General features: G+C 49.2%; 1 protein-coding gene across 5 annotated transcripts in view; it reads left to right on the forward strand.

The window, feature by feature from the left end:
* The window catches only part of Abcc5 (ATP binding cassette subfamily C member 5), an 86,959-nt gene extending 67,432 nt beyond the window's left edge, over positions 1–19,527 (forward strand). The window contains exons 23-30 of one of the 5 annotated variants that reach the window (XM_004834907.4): positions 976–1,162; positions 2,806–2,895; positions 3,990–4,179; positions 8,173–8,332; positions 13,654–13,732; positions 14,613–14,726; positions 15,438–15,602; positions 18,105–19,527. In XM_004834907.4, the coding sequence (XP_004834964.2) occupies positions 976–1,162; positions 2,806–2,895; positions 3,990–4,179; positions 8,173–8,332; positions 13,654–13,732; positions 14,613–14,726; positions 15,438–15,602; positions 18,105–18,206 (1,087 nt within the window). In that variant the 3' untranslated portion in view covers positions 18,207–19,527. The other 4 variants (XM_087186809.1, XM_021256281.2, XM_021256315.2 and 1 more) reach the window with 4 other exon arrangements.
* The last annotated feature ends 1,286 nt before the right edge of the window (positions 19,528–20,813 follow it).

A 20,813-nucleotide genomic window follows, 5' to 3' on the forward strand; every position in this document is an offset into this window, starting at 1 on the left:
ATACAGTGAATGTAAACATTGTACATCATTAACATGAACTAAAATAACAACAACAATAATGAAAATGGGGAAAGGGGATCTGGAGAGGGAGGGAGGGAGGTGGATGGGGGGAAGGGATTAAAAAGGGATCGAGTTGTATTACGTACATGTCCCCACTCCCTAAGATGAATGTAAGCTCCGTGTACTGCGAACATGTATTAATAAAATGAAGGTTTTAAAAATTAAAGCACATGGGCCCGGCAAAGCCTCCTGCTTTGAAGTTCTGGTTGTACAGGTGACCCGAACCCTCCCCGGGTCTGACCTCTCTAGGACTCCTCGCGTGTGCCGCATGCCCTCCATGGCAAAGGCTAAGTCCCGCTTGCGGTGGTTGAGCTCACTTTTCCTGCTTCTGAGCTCAGTGGCCTCGGGTGGGCTGGTGGTGCACTCCAGCAGCTGCCTGTGTTCGCTCTGAGAGTTTCTTTTCCTTGGCCTTGGACTATCTGTGCTGTTTGCCATTTTAACCTCTTAATAGAGAAGGACCCCTGGCCTGTGATACTGTTTCTTCCTTCTTCTTTTTTTCAATGTGATACTTTTCTAAAGCATAGCATAAGCCTCTCTATTTGGTCTCCTTTTCTTATGCTTTCGCTGTACTGCTACAGCAGGTATTTCTCTCTAATATCTTTAGTATTTATTTACTTATTTATTTATTTTTGGTACCAGGGATCGAACTCGGGACCTTGTGCTTGCAAGGCAGGTGGTGGAACCACTGAGCTAAAGCCCCGGCCCTCTTTAATATTTTTTTAAAGGATAACTAACCTAAGAAAACACTATTTCCTCCTACCTGTGCTCCTGGAGTTCTGTGTCACACGCTTAGTTAGAAGCAGGAAGTATTGAAGAATTTGCCTTGGTTCTGTAGTCCACCGATGCTTTGACATCACCCATGAACAGGGTTCTGTGGGATTGATTTGCCCATGAGGCGTTCTGTCATCCCTGCAGGTACCAGGAGCTGTTGGATGACAACCAGGCTCCCTTGTTCTTGTTCACCTGTGCGATGCGGTGGCTGGCTGTGCGGCTGGACCTCATCAGCATCGCCCTGATCACCACCACCGGGCTGATGATTGTTCTCATGCACGGGCAGATTCCCCCGGCCTATGCAGGTCTCGCCATCTCCTATGCCGTCCAGGTCGGTATCTGGGGAGGGGACAGCACTGTTGCTTGTTTGAGACCTTACTGTGCTGATGTAGCAGAGGCATACATCGGGGACAGGAACTGCACCCTAAGACAGTGTTTTACCCTAGAGCACTGGTGGCAAACCTATGGCATGCGAGCCACAGCCCACTGTTTGTTATCATTGAAAGCTCTAAAAGGTTCAACATCACTGCCCTAGAGTGTCTCCTGGTCCGCTCTGACAGTGAGTCTCGATTTACCCACTTTGAGGGGGGTACAGGGGAGAGGGGCGGGGGTGGAATCCAGGAATGAAAGGATGTAACTGCTGTGTGCGTTTAAGAAATAGGTGCTAGGGGGCCCAGGGATTTAGCTTAGTGGTTTAGCCGCCTGCTGCACAAGGGCAAGGACCCGAGTTTGATCCCCGGTACCAAAAAAAAAAAAAAAAAAAGAAATAGGTGCTATTCATACAGAAACTTGATTTTTAGAATAATTTTAAGGATAGTTTCATAATCACAAGTTTCTATGTTCACTACTGTTGTGGTGTCTTTCCAATCCTCTGAGAAATACATCCTCAGTATGCTGCTTTATGCATTTTTCCCTGGGCCACTGATTCTCCCAGCATTCATCTGTCTGTCTGTCTGTCTATCTATCTGAAAAATCCTTCTGTTCCTTAAGGATGATCAAAGGGCTTCACATAGCTCAAAGAGCAGTTGAGAACTTGAAAAGTGACTAGATATTTGAAGATGTTAAGTAATTACTAAAAATGTTTAAATAATGGTACCAGAGTTGTTCTTGGTTTGGTTTTGGTTTTGGTACCAGGGATTGAACTCAGGACCTTGCGCTTGCGAGGCAGGCACCAGCACCACTGAGCTAAATCCCCAGCCTCAGAGTTGTTTTTCTTCTAAAGAGACAAAAGCCAAAATACTGATGTATAAAATGACAGGCTAGCTGAGATTCGGTCCCAGATAATATGGGGCGAGGGAGCAGGAGTGGGTGGAAGCATAGATGAAACAATAGTGATTCTAAATGAATTTTTTTCAGGTGAAGTTTCGGTCCATAGGAGTTTGTAATACTATTCTTTACTCTTGTATATACATGTATATGACATTTTCCCATATTGGAAAGATAAAAATAAGTAACCAGAGCAACTCCAGAGTGCTGTCTTTGCAGATACCAGACTTCCTGTGTGATTGGTGGGGGAAGACAGTGTTACGTGCACTCTGTTCAAAATCCCAGGCTGTGGTGCAAAACTCTGGGTTTATTTTTTTTCTCAGCCTTATCTCTTGTCTTACTTTCCTGGAAGTGTTTTTACTTGTTGCTCACAGATTGAAATCTTTACTGTGACTCCCACAAACAGGCCGAGGTCCTAGTAGGGGGCCCAGAAGTTCTGCAGCTGCAGATGTGTTTTACTGTAAATACAAACATGACTAGAAGCACTTGAGTACAAGAATGCAGCATAGTGCCACCCGCCTTCCCCAAGCACTGCAGTTGATGAGGGACAGTGGGCCCTAAATGTAGGAGGAGGACAGGTCCCTGACATGTTGCTGCCTGTGCTCAGGTGCCCCTTGTAACTGAACCTGCTCTAGATGGAGGAAGTTCTCGTGCAGTGCCTGGCACATGTGATAATGAGTTCTCCTGGACTTTGCTTTCTGTTATCAGTTAACAGGACTGTTCCAGTTTACAGTGAGACTGGCATCTGAGACAGAAGCTCGATTCACCTCAGTGGAGAGGATCAATCACTACATTAAGGTCAGCCTGTTAGAGTCCCCTTGCTGGGATCTGGCCCCTCTGGTGTTCCAGCCTGACCGCTGCGGACAGTGCTGGAGGAGGAGGCTTGCTTTCCTGCCTGTCGTGGCCCACAGGATGACTAGCAGTCTCTCCAGAGAGAGTACCGCAGAGTTTCCAGATATGTTTATAAACTAACCCCAGTTGAGAACTTACTGTTCTGTCCTCCAAAATGTTTAGAATCTTGTTACTTCAGTTTAGCTGACTAATGTAACATTTTCCATACGCTGTATAAAACCCTGTGTTGTTTAATTCTTAGTCTAGTCTGATCTCTTGGGAAAGGAGGGTCCCAGCTCAGTCTCTCCAGCCTAGGGCTTTGGTCCACTTGCGTAGAACCCTGCAGTTTTTGGCTTTTCTCCTCTATAAGCCTGTGAGCTCCGTGGCTAACACCAGAGGTTCTAAGACATTGTGAGGTGTGACTGTTGGTGGTAGAATGACCTAGGCAGTTGTAATACAGCCTTCCAAAGCTGGAGTGGATCCCCCAGGTCATTTAATTTAGTCCCTACAACTTCCAGATGAGAAACTAAGACCCAAAGAGAAGTGGCGTGTCCAGGTCACAGTTATTAGTGCCAGAGTTGAAATGGGCAATTGTGTCTCCTGGGTTAAAGGAGATACTTTATGTCAAAATGCTGTGATCTGATTCGATGTTCAGCTCATGGTGATTTCTTTACTTTGGGTTTAACTTGGGCCAGAGGTATTCCAGTGGTAGGGGCTGATTTCAGAAGGGATAAGTGGTTTCAAAGCACTTCAGTAAAAACTGGTTGAAGAGGGGTAGAAAGTCTCATGCCCTGCCACTTGGTTTCTCCCTCTGTGCACCAGCGGTGCCAGGGAAGGGTTCCCTCAGAGAGAATGCAGTTTGGAAACCTGGGAGCCGGCACTGTGTCTGTCGTGCTTAGTGGTGCTGACCATGTACTGCCAAGGGATCTTCCATAGCCGGGGTCAGGGTGGGAGCTGCCTCTGTGTCACTGCCATGGTGCCCTGCATTCACTTCTCTGTGACTCGGCCCGGCTGCTCCCGAGAGCCTGTGGTCTGTCTGAACCAGCCGCTTTTCTCCCCAGACTCTCTCCTTGGAAGCACCTGCGAGAATCAAGAACAAAGCTCCTCCCCCTGACTGGCCCCAGGAAGGAGAGGTAACCTTTGAAAATGCAGAGATGCGGTACCGGGAAAACCTCCCTCTGGTCCTGAAGAAAGTGTCCTTCACTATCAAACCCAAGGAAAAGATCGGCATCGTGGGGCGGACGGGGTCAGGTGAGCAGCGTTTGCAGGGACCGACTGGAGTGTAGTTTTCGGTCACATCCATCAGCTTATCGAATATCACCTTCTTCCTCACAAGCCAGCTCCATTAGACGAGTGACTAGAGTGTCTCAGGCTTCTCTGAAAGGAGCTCTTCCAGGTTGGTTTTTAACCCTGCTTGTTGAGACATGTAGTGAGTGATTCTTCTCACCGTAAAGGCCTGCACTGTCAGAACAGAGTACTTGGAACATGTGGCAAAGTACCATGGAAGGAAAGCAGCCTGCTCCATTACCCACAGTGAGCACTGGTGACAGCTAGGTGGGTACCTTGTTCGGTCTCTCCTGCTAACACACATCTTAACGGAGATGTGGTCATTTCACACACTCTGCTTTGTGGCCTGCTTTTAAAACAGTCAGTATTTCCCCATGTCACTTAGGGAGTGCTGTGCAGCATAATACAGTTCTGTGTCATGGATGTGCCATGACCTACATTTCAGGGACTGGCCCCCAGGTGATGAAGAATTGAGGCTGTCAGTTTGCACTGCAGTGAACATCTCTTTTTCTATGAAGTTAAAATATGAGAAGAAGTTGAACGACTTTGTGATCTATTACTAGTATAGCCTTATTTTTGCCAGAAACTTGTGCAACTCTAAGGTACCTATAGTCCTTTGAAGATAGAAATCATTTTCCTAATCTGTTGTCACTTTTAAAGAAATAGAGAATTAGACCAAGCATGGTGGTACACACCTGTAATCCCAGCACTCGGGAAGCTGAGGCAGAAGGACCACAGTTTCCAAGCCTGTGGGGGCTACATAGTGAGTTCAAAGCCAGCCTGGACTGTGAGACACTGTCTTAAAAAAAATACCCACAAATAGAGAATTAACCTTTGTTTTAGACATTTTATTTGATTCTTAGATACAGGTTTATATATATTCTTTCGATTTCTAGAATCAAGACGTTAAGTCCTTTCTTTCCCTCTCCTTCAATGACATTTCAAAGATCGCCCCTTCTTTACGTAACCTGTTTATGCTGGAAGAGATTTCTCTGGTGCAGTTATCATTAGCTTTCTTTCTGGGCTCCATGGTTTGTTGGGTTCAAAACTCTTCTAGCTTTTTTTCTTGCCATGAGGGAAAAACATTTTTTTAAAGGGACTTTATCTTTGGTCAGTTTACTTTTAAAAATCTTAGGCCTTAGGTGTAGTGGTTTATACCTATAATCCCAGCACTTGGGAGGCTGAGGCAGGAGAATTGGTGTGGGGTACGTTTAAGGGCAGCCTGAGCTACATAGTGAGTTAAAGACCAGCCTGAACTACACGGTGAGACTGTCTAAAACAAACAAACAAACAAAAATATTCTTAAGAGAAAAAAAAAAATCCTTGCCTGCTCTCTGTTTGAGGGAATTACCTCACGTCAAAACAACACATTTCCTCTCTGGGTGTATTAGACAGGAAGATGATCTTCAGCCAATGAGGGCAATGTCCCAGAAGCCCTTGCTTTGCCCTCTCCCTCAGACCGCCTGCTGCTGTGGCCCCAGGGTGCACTGCTCTCCTCCTGAAAGCCCACTGATGTCCTTTCCTGTGGTTTCCTTTCAACGCAAGTAAGAGAGATCAAATGCTCACCAGTACCTTATTAAACAGTAGGTACTGGGCCAGGGATTTAACTCAGTGGTTCTGCCACCTGCCTCACAAGCGCAAGGACCCGAGTTCAATCCCTGGTACCAAAAAAAGCCAAAAAACAGTAGGTACTGACAGAAGAGAAATAATGAAAATGACAGGTGCCAGGCATGGTGGCACAGGCCTGTACTCCCAGCACTCTCCAGGCAGAGGCAGGAGAATCGCCACAAGTTCGAGGCCAGCCTGGGCTGCCTAGTGACTTCAGGGCCAACCTGAACTACAGAGCGAGACTCTGTCTCAAAAAAAGAAAAAAACAAAAACAAAAACAAAACAATAGGTAATCTGACTTGCAGAGTCTAAACTCCAGTCCGGTGTTTCAAACCCAGCACCTTTTGTGCAAGGAAGAAAACTGACCTGTTTATTTGAGCACCATTCCTGCCCACGCCTTATCTATTTATTTATTGCAGTACTAGAGATTGAACCCAGGGCTTTCACACTGCACTACATCCCCGGCCCTTTTCTATTTGATCTTGTTAATTTTGCTAAGTTGCCTAGACTGGCCTTGACTTTGCAATCCTCCTGCCTCGGCCTTCCGGAGTGCCAGGATTACAGATGTGCCGCCACACCTAGCCCACACTTACATCGTAAAGTGCCTCGGTCCTGAGGCACCTGCTCCCTTCCTTCCTTGCATCAGTAGGGTGTGATTACCAAGTCCCCCAGTTCGGAATAGAGTCACTCATTTCTAGAACCATCCTGGTATGGACCAGGTTTCCCCACTTAGCTCTGGTAGGTGCCTGCGAGGGTGCTGCATTAGGAAGATGGGTGTTGGCTGGGATTCCCGCTGGGTGGTTGTCTTGTCGCCAGTTCAGACCAGGGAGTTTCACTTGAGACTCAGGCAGCCTGAAGAGGAGACACAGTCATGAAATTGTCTGAACGTGCCTTCACCCTCAGCTGCTCAGCTCAGCCTTCTGCCAGCCCTCGTGGCAGTCTACATTTATACCAGAATGCGCATAGTAGCCATGTGCCAGTAATGACCAAGGCCGTGTCAGTTATTTACGCTGAGACCGACAACGTGCACCTGTGTTGAAATCTCCCTGACGTGGACTCAGTGTGCATTGGAGATCACCTGCCCCCAGCCTGAACCATAGTGCAGCAGTGGTTTGACCGGATCCTACCCAGCAGACAAACCCTGGCAGCAGGAGTGTGGCTGCCGACACCAGGGACTGGGCGGGCCACCTGCACCCATGGTAGCTGCTGCACGCAGAGAGGGTCCTGCTGAACTCCTCGAAGCCCTCATGAGGAGTCTGAGCACATGAAGGCAGGAGAAGTGTCCAAGGGTCAGCAGCCAGGGCCTGGCCAAGGAGAAGTGGAGCAAGGGGGAAGTGCTGTAAAACTACACTGTGGGTCTGGGTTGCAGAAAGTGGTTTTGTTTGTTTATTTGGGGGATTTTTGTGTTTGCATAGAGAGCACCTTTTAAATGTTTATATCCTTTTGCATAGTCATTTTAGTTCTGAGAATTTACCCCAAGGAAATCGTCTGAGCTGTAGGTAAACTGAGCCCTGAGATCTGTACCACATTATTATTGTAAGTTTCACGTCAAGCAGACACCAGTGCCGGAGGAGTAGGCTGCTAAGTAAAAATTAGGGTAGGGAGTTTGAGAGATGGACACAGTCTTCCTGCATTACATAGCTTCTCTTCTCTTTGTAAAAATTGCTTGAACTTGCCTTGGTATCTCTTTTTTTTTTCCTTCCTTTTTCTGTTAGACCACGCTTGCAGCACATAATGATTACATTGATTTTGGAGGAGTTTGTACATGTACTTTACACATCTTAATTTATGTAACTTTTCAAATGCAGGTCCAATTAAACGTCCCCCATCCCTGCAATGGAACTCATTAATTTGGCCACCAGACCTGCTTCTCTGCCACAGTTCTCCGTCATTCAGGTGGCGTCACCGCCACTCACTCGCTCAAGCCAAACCCCCACCCTTCGTGTTCCCCAGAACCTCCTCCCCTGCTGCGGTGGAGCAACAGGCCTTGCCCCAGCCCCTCCCTCAGCCACAGTCGAGGGACAGGGCAGAAGGCCTCTTGGCTTCTGGTTTGCCCCCAGCCCTAACCCTGACCCTGCCTGGGAAGCACTGCACCTATGCACCTGTGGTCAGGGGACCCTGAGGTGAAACAGGTGCTTCTGGTCTATGCTCACCCCTCAGGCTGCAGCTGCAGCATTTAAACATCTGCTATGTGGCTACATTTTCCTCTTTTCCTGTGGTTTCATGCATGTCTCCATCAAAGTAGTGATCGACTAGACCAAAAAAACGATTTTTCCCTGAGGCTGAACCAGTTTTGTCTCCCTGAAATCACTAACAGAGCCACTTTCCCACCTGTCTTCTGGTCACCAGGGAAGTCCTCCCTGGGGATGGCCCTCTTCCGGCTAGTGGAGTTGTCCGGAGGCTGCATCAAGATCGACGGAGTGAGAATCAGTGACATTGGCCTCGCCGACCTGCGGAGCAAGCTCTCCATCATTCCTCAAGAGCCGGTGCTGTTCAGTGGCACCGTCAGGTGAGGCCTGGGCCCTGGGTACTTTGTGCCTCGGGAGACCGGGTGGGCACCGTCCCACGGCCTCTGCCTGGGACCGAGACCCTAGGACTTTGGGTCCCCTGACTTCCCTACACTGTGTGCTTTGTGTTGTGGAAGTGAGAGGTGGCCGGCTGTGCAGCAGGTTGTATAGAGGTGGAGAGATTTGGCCTCAGAGCTCTGCCCCTTGAATGGAGACATTACTCCTACGCCTGGTTCTCACCTAGAAATGGGAAGGTTTTAAAGATTCGTTGTGCAGATTAAGTAAATTCATACAAATAACATCAACATAGAGCCTGCCCTGTGCAAACCTTCAATGAATGGTAGCTGATGGCATCATCTTCCTCACCCTCATACTGCGCCTTTGCCCGCTATGTTCTGCCAGCTTTCCTGGGCTTGCCGAAAGCTGCAATTCTAAGGAAGGCTTTCAAGCGTTATGGCCACTCACGTTCACTTTTCATTTTGTAGTATCCACCTCTCTCTTTGTCTGTGTGCAGAGAATAGAACCCAGGGCCTCATGCAGGCCAGGCAAGTGTCACGCCCCTGTGCACTCCAGTCTTCTTCCCCATTCTTTGTTTGATACTTTCTCTGGGATGATTTCTCTCTGAAATCTGCTAGTGTCTACACCGAAAACATTCCCCTTCCTGGCTTGTTAACATAGTAACCAAGAAGGAAGTCACCTTTCCTATGTTATCCTACCCTTAAGTTCTGCCTCCTAAAACTTTAGGTTCTCATAATTAAGTCCATTTCCATTCAAGCTACCACTCTTTGGAAATAAAAATGCTTTAACTGTATAATTGACATAGATTGGACTTCTTTAAAATCATTCTAAAAGTAATATTGCCATTTCCTCTTTAATCTTTAGTAGTTGCCAAAAAAGAAAAATAGGTACCAACTAAATTTTCGATGACCATTGGCAGTGTTCAGACTTAACAGTTTATCCTGCGTGTCACTCCGGCAGGTGTCACTTCAACGGGTTGATTCTTATATTGGATAAATTTGATAAAATTGTCCCTTTTATATTTCCTGTTATACTATAAAATTAACAAAAGCAGTTTTTGATCATCCTGTATTTAAATAATTGGACTGGTAAGTGGTTGAAGTTAAGTGCCTCCTCTTCTTTGGAAATGGTGTTTGAACTCGTTTATATCCGGGGAGGCTTAGTAGACACTTCGGCTCCTCAGGTGCTATAATAAAATGCTGTAGGCTGGCTGACATAAACAACAGAAACTTGCTGCTTGCAGTTCCCAAGGCCCCTGGAGAAGGGCCCTTTGTGGTTGGTGACGATGGCCTTTCTTCAGTGCGTGTCCAGAGAGCCAGCAAGCCTTGGTGTTTCCTCTTCCTCATTCTCTTCTTCCAAGGGCACAGATCTCACCAGACCCCTTCCTCATAACCTTGTCTAACCTAATCGTCTCCCAAGTCCTCAGCTCCCGACCGCCCCACTGGGGAGGCAATGGCTTCACACCAGAGCTCCAGCCTGAAGTGCACACAGTTTCTTCCAGAGCAGTAATCAAACTGAGCTCCTACCCACTTTCCCAGGGCCAGCTCTCCTGGGCGTGGTGTTTTGTTTTTTGGGGGGTTTTTTTTGGTACCGGGGATCGAACTCAGGACCTTGCGCTTCCGAGGCAGGCGACGGCACCACTGAGCTACATCCCTGGCCCAGCTACTTTTTTCTTACCACTTGACTCTGGGCATTTTGCCACTACTCATCAGACCTCAAGTAAACTCTTGACTAAGGGCAGCTAATCCACTGACTGGCCAAAAACCTATAGTGTATCCTGGCAGGGACAGATAAACTGAATAATCTCTCTCTCTCCCCCCCCCTTCCTCTCTCTCTCCCTCTCCCTCCCCCTCCCCCCCCTCCTCTGAATTAAGAAGTAGAAATACCACACCCACTATCCCAGCACTTGGGAAACTCAGGCAGTAGGATCACAAGTTCAAGTCCTGCCTAGAGAACTTAGCAAGACCTTGTCTCAAAAGGGCTTCGGCAGGGCCGGGGATTTAGCTCAGTGGTTTTTCTGCCTGCTGCACAAGTGGAAGGACCCAAGTTCCATCCCGGTACCAAAAAAAAACAACAAAGGGCTTGGGGGAGGTTTGGGGGCTGTACGCAGGGCTGTAGCTCACTGCAAAGGCCCTGGATTCAACCCAGGGCGGGTGGGGGGAGAAAGAGAAGGTGGAGAGAAGGGATGGAGAGGGAGGAAGAAATAGAAATATAGGACTGGGGATGTGGTTCAGTGGTAGAATACTTGCCTAACATGCATGAGGACCTCACGTTGATTCCTAACACTAAAAAAAAATTATTTTCAGTAGAAAGATACATAATGAGGATGTATGACTTAAATCCAAGAAGAATCCCCTGGGCGTGTTTGTTTCTAGAGCTGAACATGGGCATTGTGCTCTGGATCCTCTGATGATAAGGAGTCTTTCCAGTCACTGACTAACAAGGTCATGCAGGCAGTGTCAGGAGAGATGAGAATATATTGAAGGCTCAAGTCTGAACTTAAGGAATTACAAAGTTTTATCACATTCACCTTCCCATAAAAATGTAGTTTTACATGGTAAAGAAACAAACACAAAGGGAATGTTAAACTTTAGCCTTCCATTGAAAATGCTGCCAACAAAAGGCCTCATTTTTAATTTTAAGATTTTGAGTGAGGGCCGGGGATTTAGCTCAGTGGTTCTGCCGCCTGCCTTGCAAGCGCAAGGACCTGAGTTTGATCCCCGATACCAAAAAAACAAAAGAAAAAGATTTTAGAGTGAATCAGGGGCTAGGAAGTGAGCATGGCACGTGTCCTGTGTTGGGGCTGCTGTGGAAGGTGCAGCTTCCATGGGATTGGGGCCGCTTGTGGCAGCCAGAGAGAGGTCACTGGCCCTGCACGAGCCCAGAGGGAGCTGGAGTGCTGCCGCCCTGGGCCTGTGGTTCCCATGCCGAGTGCTGTTCCGGCTGTCAGCTGTCTAAACTAGAAAACCGCACGTTTACTTTTCTGCTGGCTCTGATTTTGGCTTTTCAGTCAGGAGTAGACACTAAGGAGAATTGGATCTCAGAATGTCCGTCCTGCTTTCTTACAGATCTCAAAAGAACATGCAGCATTTTATCTTCTTTTACTTTTCTTGTTTGTTTTTTGAGACAGAGTCTTGCTTTATAAGTGCAGGCTGGTCTTGAACTTACTGTGTACCCCAGGCTGGCCTCAAACTCCTGGTGATCCTCCTGCCTCAGCCTCCCGGGTGCTGGAGTGCTGGGATTAAAGGCATGCACTATCACACCTGGCTCTCTTGCTTTTTTCTTAGTTAGAAAAGCCTGGGATAAGTTTCCTAGCTCTCCAGAAAACAGAGTTAGACCTGCTTCCCCAGGTTCTTGACCTTCAGTGAACTTTTTCCAGCATCTTAAATTTTCCAGATCTACCTCTCCAATCTTGAGAAAAATTTTCAAACAGTCTGCTGCTCTTTAATCTTTGTCATTTGGTCACCTGATTTTACGCTTAACAACTGACAGTTGCAGTCAGCCCTGAAATGCTGCATGAGCTCTGTGGAGAAGGCCGGTGAGCCCCAGAGTCTCTGAGGACCGAGGCAACGTAGGAGGACAGAGGACAGCGGACAGCGAGCCCAGCCCCATGCCTTCTCCCACACCTGGAGAATTGCTGTCGCCTCGCACTTTGGGAGGTGTTCTTGGCTTCGTTTAGCAGTCCTTAACCAACAGGGCAGCCTACAGTATTGCTAAAAATAAAATACACAAAAACAAAAATGGAAGTGTACCTTTGGCAGCATCAGGATCTCAGGAGTCCTGATGAATACAGGCAGTGCCCTCCTGCCCCATCTGCCCAGCTGAGCACTGTCGATGTGCTGGGTGCCGGCTTGGCTTTTGCTTGGCTCTGCGGGCCCAGGACACCTGGCTTCTCCAGTGAGGCTGTTTCTTCTCTCCCGATGAGCACCTGGTAGAGTAGACTGGTCTGCCCTGCTGTGTGCAAGGGTCCCTTACACACTAGAACTCACTCAGGCTTCCAGCCACCCCCCACCAGCTGGAGCCATGGCCCCAGGTTTGAGCCTGTCAGTGACTGTGGAGCTCTCGCCTTAGGAAGTCATGTGGGGCAGGCAGCTGCCCTCTGGTGTACGTGCCATCTGCTTGATGAGAAGTTTGCTGGTGTATGACCAAGTATATCAGTCCTCTGTGTCCTCGGCTTCTGTGCCTGCAGATTCAGCTAACCTTGAATTTAAAATGTTCCCCGAAAATTGGATCTGTACTGAGCGTGCGCACTTCTTTCCTTGTCATTCCTTAAGCAATAGAATATACCAACGATTTTTATAGCATTTGTGTTGTATTAGGCACTGTGAGTAGTCTAAAGTTGGTCTGAAGTATATGGGAGATGTGCATGGATTATATGAAAATGCTGTGCCGTTTTCTGTCGGGCACTTGAGCAACATGGAGTGCGGTATCCTCAGGGGGCCCTGGAACCAGGCCCCTGGGGACACCGAGGGACAACTGTACCAACAGGCCAGGTGGTTTAAACCAACAGACGCATATGGCCTCACAGTTCTAGAGGCCGGAAGTCTGAAAGCAGGATGGCCCAAGGGTCGTGGTCCCTCTGAACCTCGTAGGGGAGGGAACTTCCTCTCCTCTTCTGGCTTCTGACTGGTAGTTGGCAGCCATCTGCAGTCCCTTAGCCCGTAGATGCATCGCTCTGTTTCTACATCCTTGTACGTGATGTCCGGTGCTGTCCAGTCCCGTTCCTTTGGTGCCATCCTTGATTGCCATGAGGCGGACGTAGTGTTACAGTAAGCAAAGGTTGTCCCAGCCATTCTCTGCACCAGTAAAGTCCCTCTCTCCCCAGTTGCCCTTCTCCCTGTGTCCTTTCTTCTCTGCCGCGTGAGCGCCTTCTGCTGGTCGGGCAGCTTCTGTGGCTCTCTGGTTCAGTGGGCGGATTGCTGAGTTTGTGCTTAGAGACAGATGTGTTTTAACATGTGGGCAGAGAACAAGCCTGTGTGCCAAAACGCTAACAGTGTTTGTTTCTAGGGTATCATTTTGTTTTCTGTCTTGTGTAACTGTTTTTAAAATTTTTCCGTGATTAACTTATTTATGTAATAAAAACAATAAAAGTTAAGTCAGGTTTTATAGAGAAGAACAGAAAGCCCGGTCAGCTCTCAGACTTCCTCCTGTGGCTGGCTGGGCAGTGAGCCACCTGTGACCGCCCGGCTGGAGTCCTCTGTCCTCCTTCCCGTGTGCACGGGTTCAGCTTTGACCACAGATAACCACTGCACATTGGTTGCTTAAACACTGGCCTCTGAGAAATTCCTCTTATGCTTTTTGCTAGATCAAATTTGGACCCCTTCAACCAGTACACCGAAGACCAGATCTGGGATGCCCTAGAAAGGACGCACATGAAAGAATGTGTAAGTGAAGTGCAGGGGGAAGAGGGGGAATGACATAAGGAGCTGCTCTCACTCCTCAGCCTGATCTGGCTTCCTGTGGCCCACAGTCACTGTCCCCTGTACCTCCAGGATGTCTGTGGAAGAGTGCTTCCCAATAGGGCTTCCCAGGCATTTCAGACACCAACTAAAATTTGCTGTCCTTGCTGCACCTCCCACACCGCCTGCCCATGGTCATGTTGGCTTTATACTCTTCACTGGGAGATATTAACGACAACTATTTAAAGCTCAGTGATGCTTTTAATTTCTGTTCATCACTAACAGTCTAACTTTGGGAAAGATGTGTAATTTACTGAGTATGCCGGAAATGCACCGTGTGCATGAGGATCACAGACCTCACCAGCCACCGGCCTGCAGATGGCTCTGCTGCCCTGGGTCGAGTCCTCCCCTGATTCCACTGACTTGGCCCTGCTTGCTTCTCTCTTCCTCGGGGCTTCCTCAGACAATTTCATGGCAAGAATGAGAGGCTCTACGGCTCACATGAAGAGAAGCGGGCAGTCGTGGGCCTGCAGTATCTGGGCTGACGGAGTGGGAGTTTGTGTACCTTCTCCCCTTGCATGACCATATTTCCAAGATCCAGAAGTGCGGGCTGTCTGACAGGACTGGGGATGCATGCATGTTGGAATTTCTAGGCTGTTCCAGTGGCGTGAAGCTAGAAGCACGGCGGGTTTGAGACCGGACTGTCCCAGACAGTGGGTGCTGCTCACATGCACCTTCTTCCAGATGAGCCTGGTCCCGTTCATCATTCTGTCATCTGCTTCAGAATAATTTCCTTTTGCCCTTGGATTTCTGAGCAGCTTAGTTTGGCTCTTTACCCTCCATTTCTCTACTTCCTCCTCCCTAGGTCACTCAGCTACCTCTGAAACTTGAATCGGAAGTGATGGAGAATGGAGACAACTTCTCGGTGGGGGAGCGCCAGCTGCTGTGCATCGCCAGGGCCCTGCTGCGCCACTGTAAGGTGAGGACGCCGGGAGGGAGGCGCGGGGTCAGGTGGGCGCCTAGCCCAGAGGCCCGGGTCCTTGGCCTCCGAGCCCGGTAGACTTGCCCAGAGCACGGCTGGCCTTGTTTCTGAATTGACCAGCTCTCGGGCTGGGTTCCTGGGGATCTTTTCGTCCCTTCAGAATACAGGGACAACTTTGTTTCAGTAGGTACTTGTGGTACTGCAGGCCACAGACGGGTTTTATTTAAAGGCTGCAAGATAGCCGCCAGGCACAGTGGCGCTTCCTGTAATCCTAGAGGCTTGGGAGGCTGAAGTGGGACGATTGCAAGTTCAAGGCCAGCCTGGGTCACTGGGCAAGAGCCTGTCTGAGAAAAGGGCTGGAGTTGTAGCTCAGGGCAGAGGGTCTCAGTTCAATCCCCTGTACCGCCAAAAACAAAAGCCAATGACCTCTAGGTCATCTGCCAGATGTTTCATAGAAACAAAAAAAGGGGAGGTCCGGAAAGGCTCCTGTACATGTCACAGAGCCAGCACTCTGTCTTCCGTTTGTCGAAATCAAGGCAAATATGGGTTAGATCAGTTCTAAGCAAGACGGTATTTTTACATATGTGTGTACTGAAAAGGAACAGTATATGCTATAAAACTTAATGAACCATTTTAACGTGACTAAAATAAACCAGAACGCTTAAGGAATTAATCGGATCCCTCTTCCTCTCTGGTTTTGCTGGTTAGATTCTGATTTTAGATGAGGCCACGGCCGCCATGGACACAGAGACAGACTTGCTGATCCAGGAGACCATCCGAGAAGCGTTCGCAGACTGCACTATGCTGACGATCGCCCATCGCCTGCACACGGTTCTAGGCTCTGACAGGATCATGGTGCTGGCGCAGGGGCAGGTACGGAGCCCTCGGCCTGGCACATGGCGTTTTCTGGGAGGAAGACCAGCCTGTCCCAGGGTGGGCTGGTTGCTAGTTGCTGGTGGCCTTCTTTACATGGTTCGGGCATCAGATAAGCAGCCAGGGCAACTCGCCCCTGGGTGCTGTTGGGAGGATACGGTTGAGAGGTCGACTCGGGCAGCCTTGCACCACGCTCTTGTTTACCACTTGTTCCTTTGTTGCTTGGAAGCAGTGACACTTTGACGTAGGTCGACGAGTGCACGCACCTAGTGATTCATTCTCAAGGCTTGGCCAAGGTTTACTGCAACCAGCCAGCCCGTGCCTGCCTTTGACAGTCACGTAGTGGTGCCTGACGACTTCTGTTACAGCGGACTTTCCCTTCCCACAGCCGGGCCCTGGCCTGACCTCCTCCATTCCCATTCTCCCCTTGCCGGTGACCTTGGTGACAGGCAGTCTCGGGTCCCCTGAGCTCAGTCCTTCTCTGTACTCAGATGTACCCATCAATGGGAAGAAGCTTCGTGAAGCTCCCAGGTTGCCTCGACCACCAGCAGCTATACCTGTCCCTCCCTGGTAGCTCCTCTGCCTCATCTGTAGTGACTGCAATGCCCTGTGTCCCTAGAGAGCACCCTGCAACAAGGGGGACCATGCTCAGAACTACAAGTAGTTGTTAAGTAAACTTATGTTGAACAGACAACTCCTTTGTGTGTCTAGGGATGGAAATAAATTAATGACTTGTCATTAAATTAATGACAAGCCGTGTATCATGCCTTTTTCTGTTACTAATAACAGTGGCACCATAAGCCAGCTGTGGTGGTGCACACCTGTAATCCCAGCACTCTGGGAGACTGAGCCAGGACAATCAAGTCTAAGCCCAGTCTGGGTAACTTAGCAACTTAGCATGACCCTGTCTCAAAAAATACAAAGGGCCAGGAGTGCGAAGGCCCTGAGTTCAGGTCCCAGTACTGCAGATAATAACAGTAATAGCACCATAGTAGCTACATTATTGTCTGTGTATTCTGCAGTGTACTTGCTGCTTCATGCTGCATCTCTCAACGTGTAGTTGGGAAGGAGACAGAGTTCTGCTTTACAGAGGCAGAGATGGAGGGCTCAGGACTTGACCTACCTCAGGCGGCAGGAGGTGGAAGGGTTGGGTCTGGACTGTGGCAGACCGGTGACTCCAAAGCCAGTGCTTTACCCACTACACCCCATCTCTGGAAACACTGAGAAAAGCACTGAACAGGGTGGCTCAGCCTGTCCTTGAAGGCTGAGTTGAGAAAATAGAGGGATAAAGATTTTTCTCCTCAATCTTACTCTTTTTTTTGGTACCGGGGATCAAACTGAAGACCTTGAGCTTATCATAATACTAAGGTAGATGGGGCCAAGAACATCTTCTGAAATTCTTTTTTAAAGACACAAACCCGGCCCACCATTTCTAGGCGTGGCTCCCTGTTTTGGAGTTAGGGAGTGATTGAGGTTCTTTTCCTGTTAATTAACTCTTCTACTTCCTGTTGCCCTGAGGTAGGATCAGCTCCTCCCTCTAAAGCATAGAGTTTCCAGTCTCCGGGTTGCTGAGAGGATTGTGTACTTGCTGCCAGCGCTAAGCACAGTCCCTGACATGTAACACACTCAATAAAAGTAGGTTTTGCAGCACCATGATTATTAATGACGGAAGACAAGGTACCCGTGATACATGGCTTATTTCAGCCAAATCATTATTTTTAGGAAAACCAAAACAACACAAAACAAAGTATAAAGGCAAAAACAAGATCGCAAGTCATTTGCCTCCAGAGATAAGCACTGCAGCACGCAGTGTCCACAGACGGGGCGCTCCACGCCAGGTCACGGCACCGGATGAGCGGCACGCGGAGTGGGAGGTAGAGGGTGCTGCCGCCGCCGTACCTCAACGGGTGCCTGCCCTTCCCGCTCTCCTGCCCGACTCCCCGGAAGCCCGAGGAGACCCCTGGCGTGCGCCTGCGCGGTTCTGTCCTGTGCCTTTGCCGCCTCTGACAGGACACGAGGGAGATGCTGCCTGCGGATCGCTCCTCCTGCAGTCTGATCTCTGCGGCTGCACACAAGTCCGTCAGAGGAGTCGACAAATGACGAAGTCTGTCCCTGACTACTTTTTCCCTACCAACGAGCCTTCTGAGCTCTTCCTTCTTTGTCTGTAGGATTAGGTCAGCTTGCACAACAAAACGACGTGTGTCTTTTGCTTTGTCGCGAGCCTTGATGCCCACCCCATCCCTGTAGTTTATAGACCTCTTGATCAGTTTCTTCACTCCCAAGGCTGAAAGAGTTGGGATTTGTGCAAAGGAGGTCGGGGCGGTCTTTCTTCCTGACCTTTCCCTTTCACCGCAGTTATTTTTAAAATGGGCGCAGCGAGACTGGTCCCTGGCGCCGTCCTGGGGCTCTGGGCTTGGCCGGCATTGCCGCCTCCAGGGTGAGTCCTCTGAACCACCCCAGCCGTCCGTGGCCACACGCTGACGCTGGCTCCTCCTCTTGCAGGTGGTGGAGTTTGACACCCCATCCGTCCTCCTGTCCAATGACAGTTCCCGGTTCTACGCCATGTTCGCCGCTGCAGAAAACAAGGTGGCTGTCAAGGGCTAACTCCTCCCGCGACGGACGCAGTCTCCTCCCTCGGAGCGTCCCGCCATTCCCTGCCTGGGGCGGGGCCGGCCCCTCATCCTGTTGTCCAGCCGACCTTGCCTTTCGCACAGCAGTCCAGGATTGGCTTGTGTGTTTCACTTTTAGGGAGAGTCCTATTTTGATTATTGTATTTATTCCATATTCATGTAAACAAAATTTAGTTTTTGTTCTTAATTGCACTCTAAAAGGTTCAGGGAACCGTTACTATAAATGTATCAGAGGCCTATAATGAAGCTTTATACGTGTAGCTATATCTATATATAATTCTGTACATAACCTATATTTACAGTGAAAATGTAAGCTGTTTATATTAAAATAAGCACTGTGCTAATAACAGTGCATATTCTTATCATTTTTGTACAGTTTGCTGCACTAGAGATCTGGTTTTGCTGTTAGGTGGTAGGAAGGGTAGCGTTTTGTTCTCTAGCTGGTTTCGCAGTGCTGGGCTTCTGGGTGTCCAGAGGAAGGAAGACAGGTGGCAATAGTGGGCCCTCTGAGGCCCTCCGCGCCCTTCCCCTTACCACTCCAGGGATGAGGGGCAAGGCAGGCCGAGCAGGCCTCAGGAGGCCTTGCAGAGCTCCGTGAATTCTCAGGGCTCCTGCTTCGTGTCCTGGTGTCACTTCCTGTCCTGTCAGGAGAGCAGCGGGCGAAGCCCCAGACCCTCTCCCTCCCTCCGTCACAGGCACATTCCTCAGAGCGGGGAGTTTCTCTCCTGTGTTTCCTTCTCTTGCTGTTGTTTCTAAACCAGAACCAGTCTGCACAGAGTGTCCCACTGCCTCAGGTTCCTAAAGCTGGCCACTGCGCAGAGCTCTCCAGCTCCGAGACCCGTCAGTGCCCAGCCAGGGGCCGGCTGCTGCTTCTTCAGGTGGTACTTTCATTTGCCTGTTCCCACACCTCCACAGTTCAGTGACAGGGTTCAGGGTCATGTGGGCCTGTTCTCCTCTCTCACTGCAGCTGTTGCACAGTCTCCCCTTCTCCAAAGTCTGCAACTTTCAGCAGCTCTTGCTAATCAGTGTCTCACACTGGCGTAGAAGTTTTTTGTACTGTAAAGAGACCTACCTCAGGTTGCTGATTGCCGTGTGGTTCGGTGTGTTCCTGCAGACCCCCTTCGTGCTCTGGGGCCCATAGCTCAGGTGGGCGTGGTTGCTGCTGTCATCCGTCGAATGGTTAGCGTTGCATGTCGCGACCAACTAGACCTTCTGTCGCCTCAGCATGTTTGCCGAACACCTTGTGGAAGCAAAACTCTGAAAATCTGAATAAAATTATTTTGGATTTTGTAAAACTCTTGGTATGTTGAATAGTTTTCTGGGAAGGGATTGAGATGTCTTTGAATGGCTTTGGAGCGCCAGAGCCTTGGACCTGAATCTCCAGCCATGGTGCCACATCTGGGAAGGGCAGAGCAGGTTGATTACGGGGACCATGGGATGCAAATGCCCAGAATCCTCTCTGGTGGTCCTGAGTCCCTGCCTCCTGCGTTCTGGGGCTCAGTCCCCACATGAAGCTCCCATTCTGCCAACAAGAGGGTTAGGGAGGATTGGAAAGCTTAAATGGTTGCAGTGAGTTGGGTGGTCGTGGTGAAATATATTCAAAATGAAGAGTTTAGGGCCAGGGATTTAGCTCAGTGGTTCTACTGCCTGCCTCTCAAGTGCAAGGTCCTGAGTTCGATCCCCAGTACCAAAAAAAAAAAGTTTGTTGAGGGTTCTTAGCAAACCAATCTAATTTCCCTTTTGCCCAATTCATTCATATGAACCCAGTGAACATTAGTGCCCATTTTGAAGGGTGCTCGTTCTAAAGCTTCTGCTTTGTGTTGACTGCAGACAAAACTCTGAAACTGGTAGGCATTAGTTCTGCTGCCCATCAGTGGAAGTCTAGCCTTCCTTGTCACCTGCTGTCTTAAATTTGGAGACTTGGCTCTAAAGTTAAGAATTCAGTTCCTCAACAAATAAATCCATTCCTCAGTTGTCACATTGCCAGTGCTCAGTGGCCACGTGTGCAAATAGAGAACATCTCCATTGCAGCAGGCTCCACTGTAGGCCGGAAGTGCTGTTCTTGACGCACTGGATTTGTCTTTCCAGGAGGGTGCCAAGGTCAGTGGGGAGCTTTTGTGGTCTTCCTACTCCAGCTCACTGTTACACCTGACACTGACTCTTTTCTCCATTCTGTTCCTACATCACTTGGTTCTGCCTTTCTCAACCTGCTTTGCCCCTTGAAAGAAAGTACTTCCCTGACTCTGCCCACAGCCTTTTCTCTCCCTGTGAGGAGTCTCACTCCCTGGGTGCAGTGACACCTTCTGCTGTGAGCCTGGCCTCTCTGTGGGGCCAGCTTCAGTGGGGCATCCCCCAGGCAACAAAGCACTCTGTCTTGATGGCTGCCACTGAATTCCTGGCCTTCAGGGCAGGCAGCTTTAAGTTCATCTTTAACTCTCTGGCCCCTCAAACATTTGTGGTTTGTTGTTTTTCCAGTGCTGGAGATTGAGCCCAGGGCTTCACACATGCTAGGCAAATACTCTGCCCCTGAGCTATGCCTCAGTCCCCTTCTCTCCAGGTACAGTCACTTCCAGGTCCTGTA

The sequence above is a fragment of the Heterocephalus glaber genome, unplaced genomic scaffold (genome assembly GCF_053883595.1).
Source record: "Heterocephalus glaber isolate CG9 unplaced genomic scaffold, H.glaber_assembly_v1.0 deba00001504, whole genome shotgun sequence".
NCBI classification, from domain to species: Eukaryota; Metazoa; Chordata; class Mammalia; order Rodentia; family Bathyergidae; genus Heterocephalus; species Heterocephalus glaber.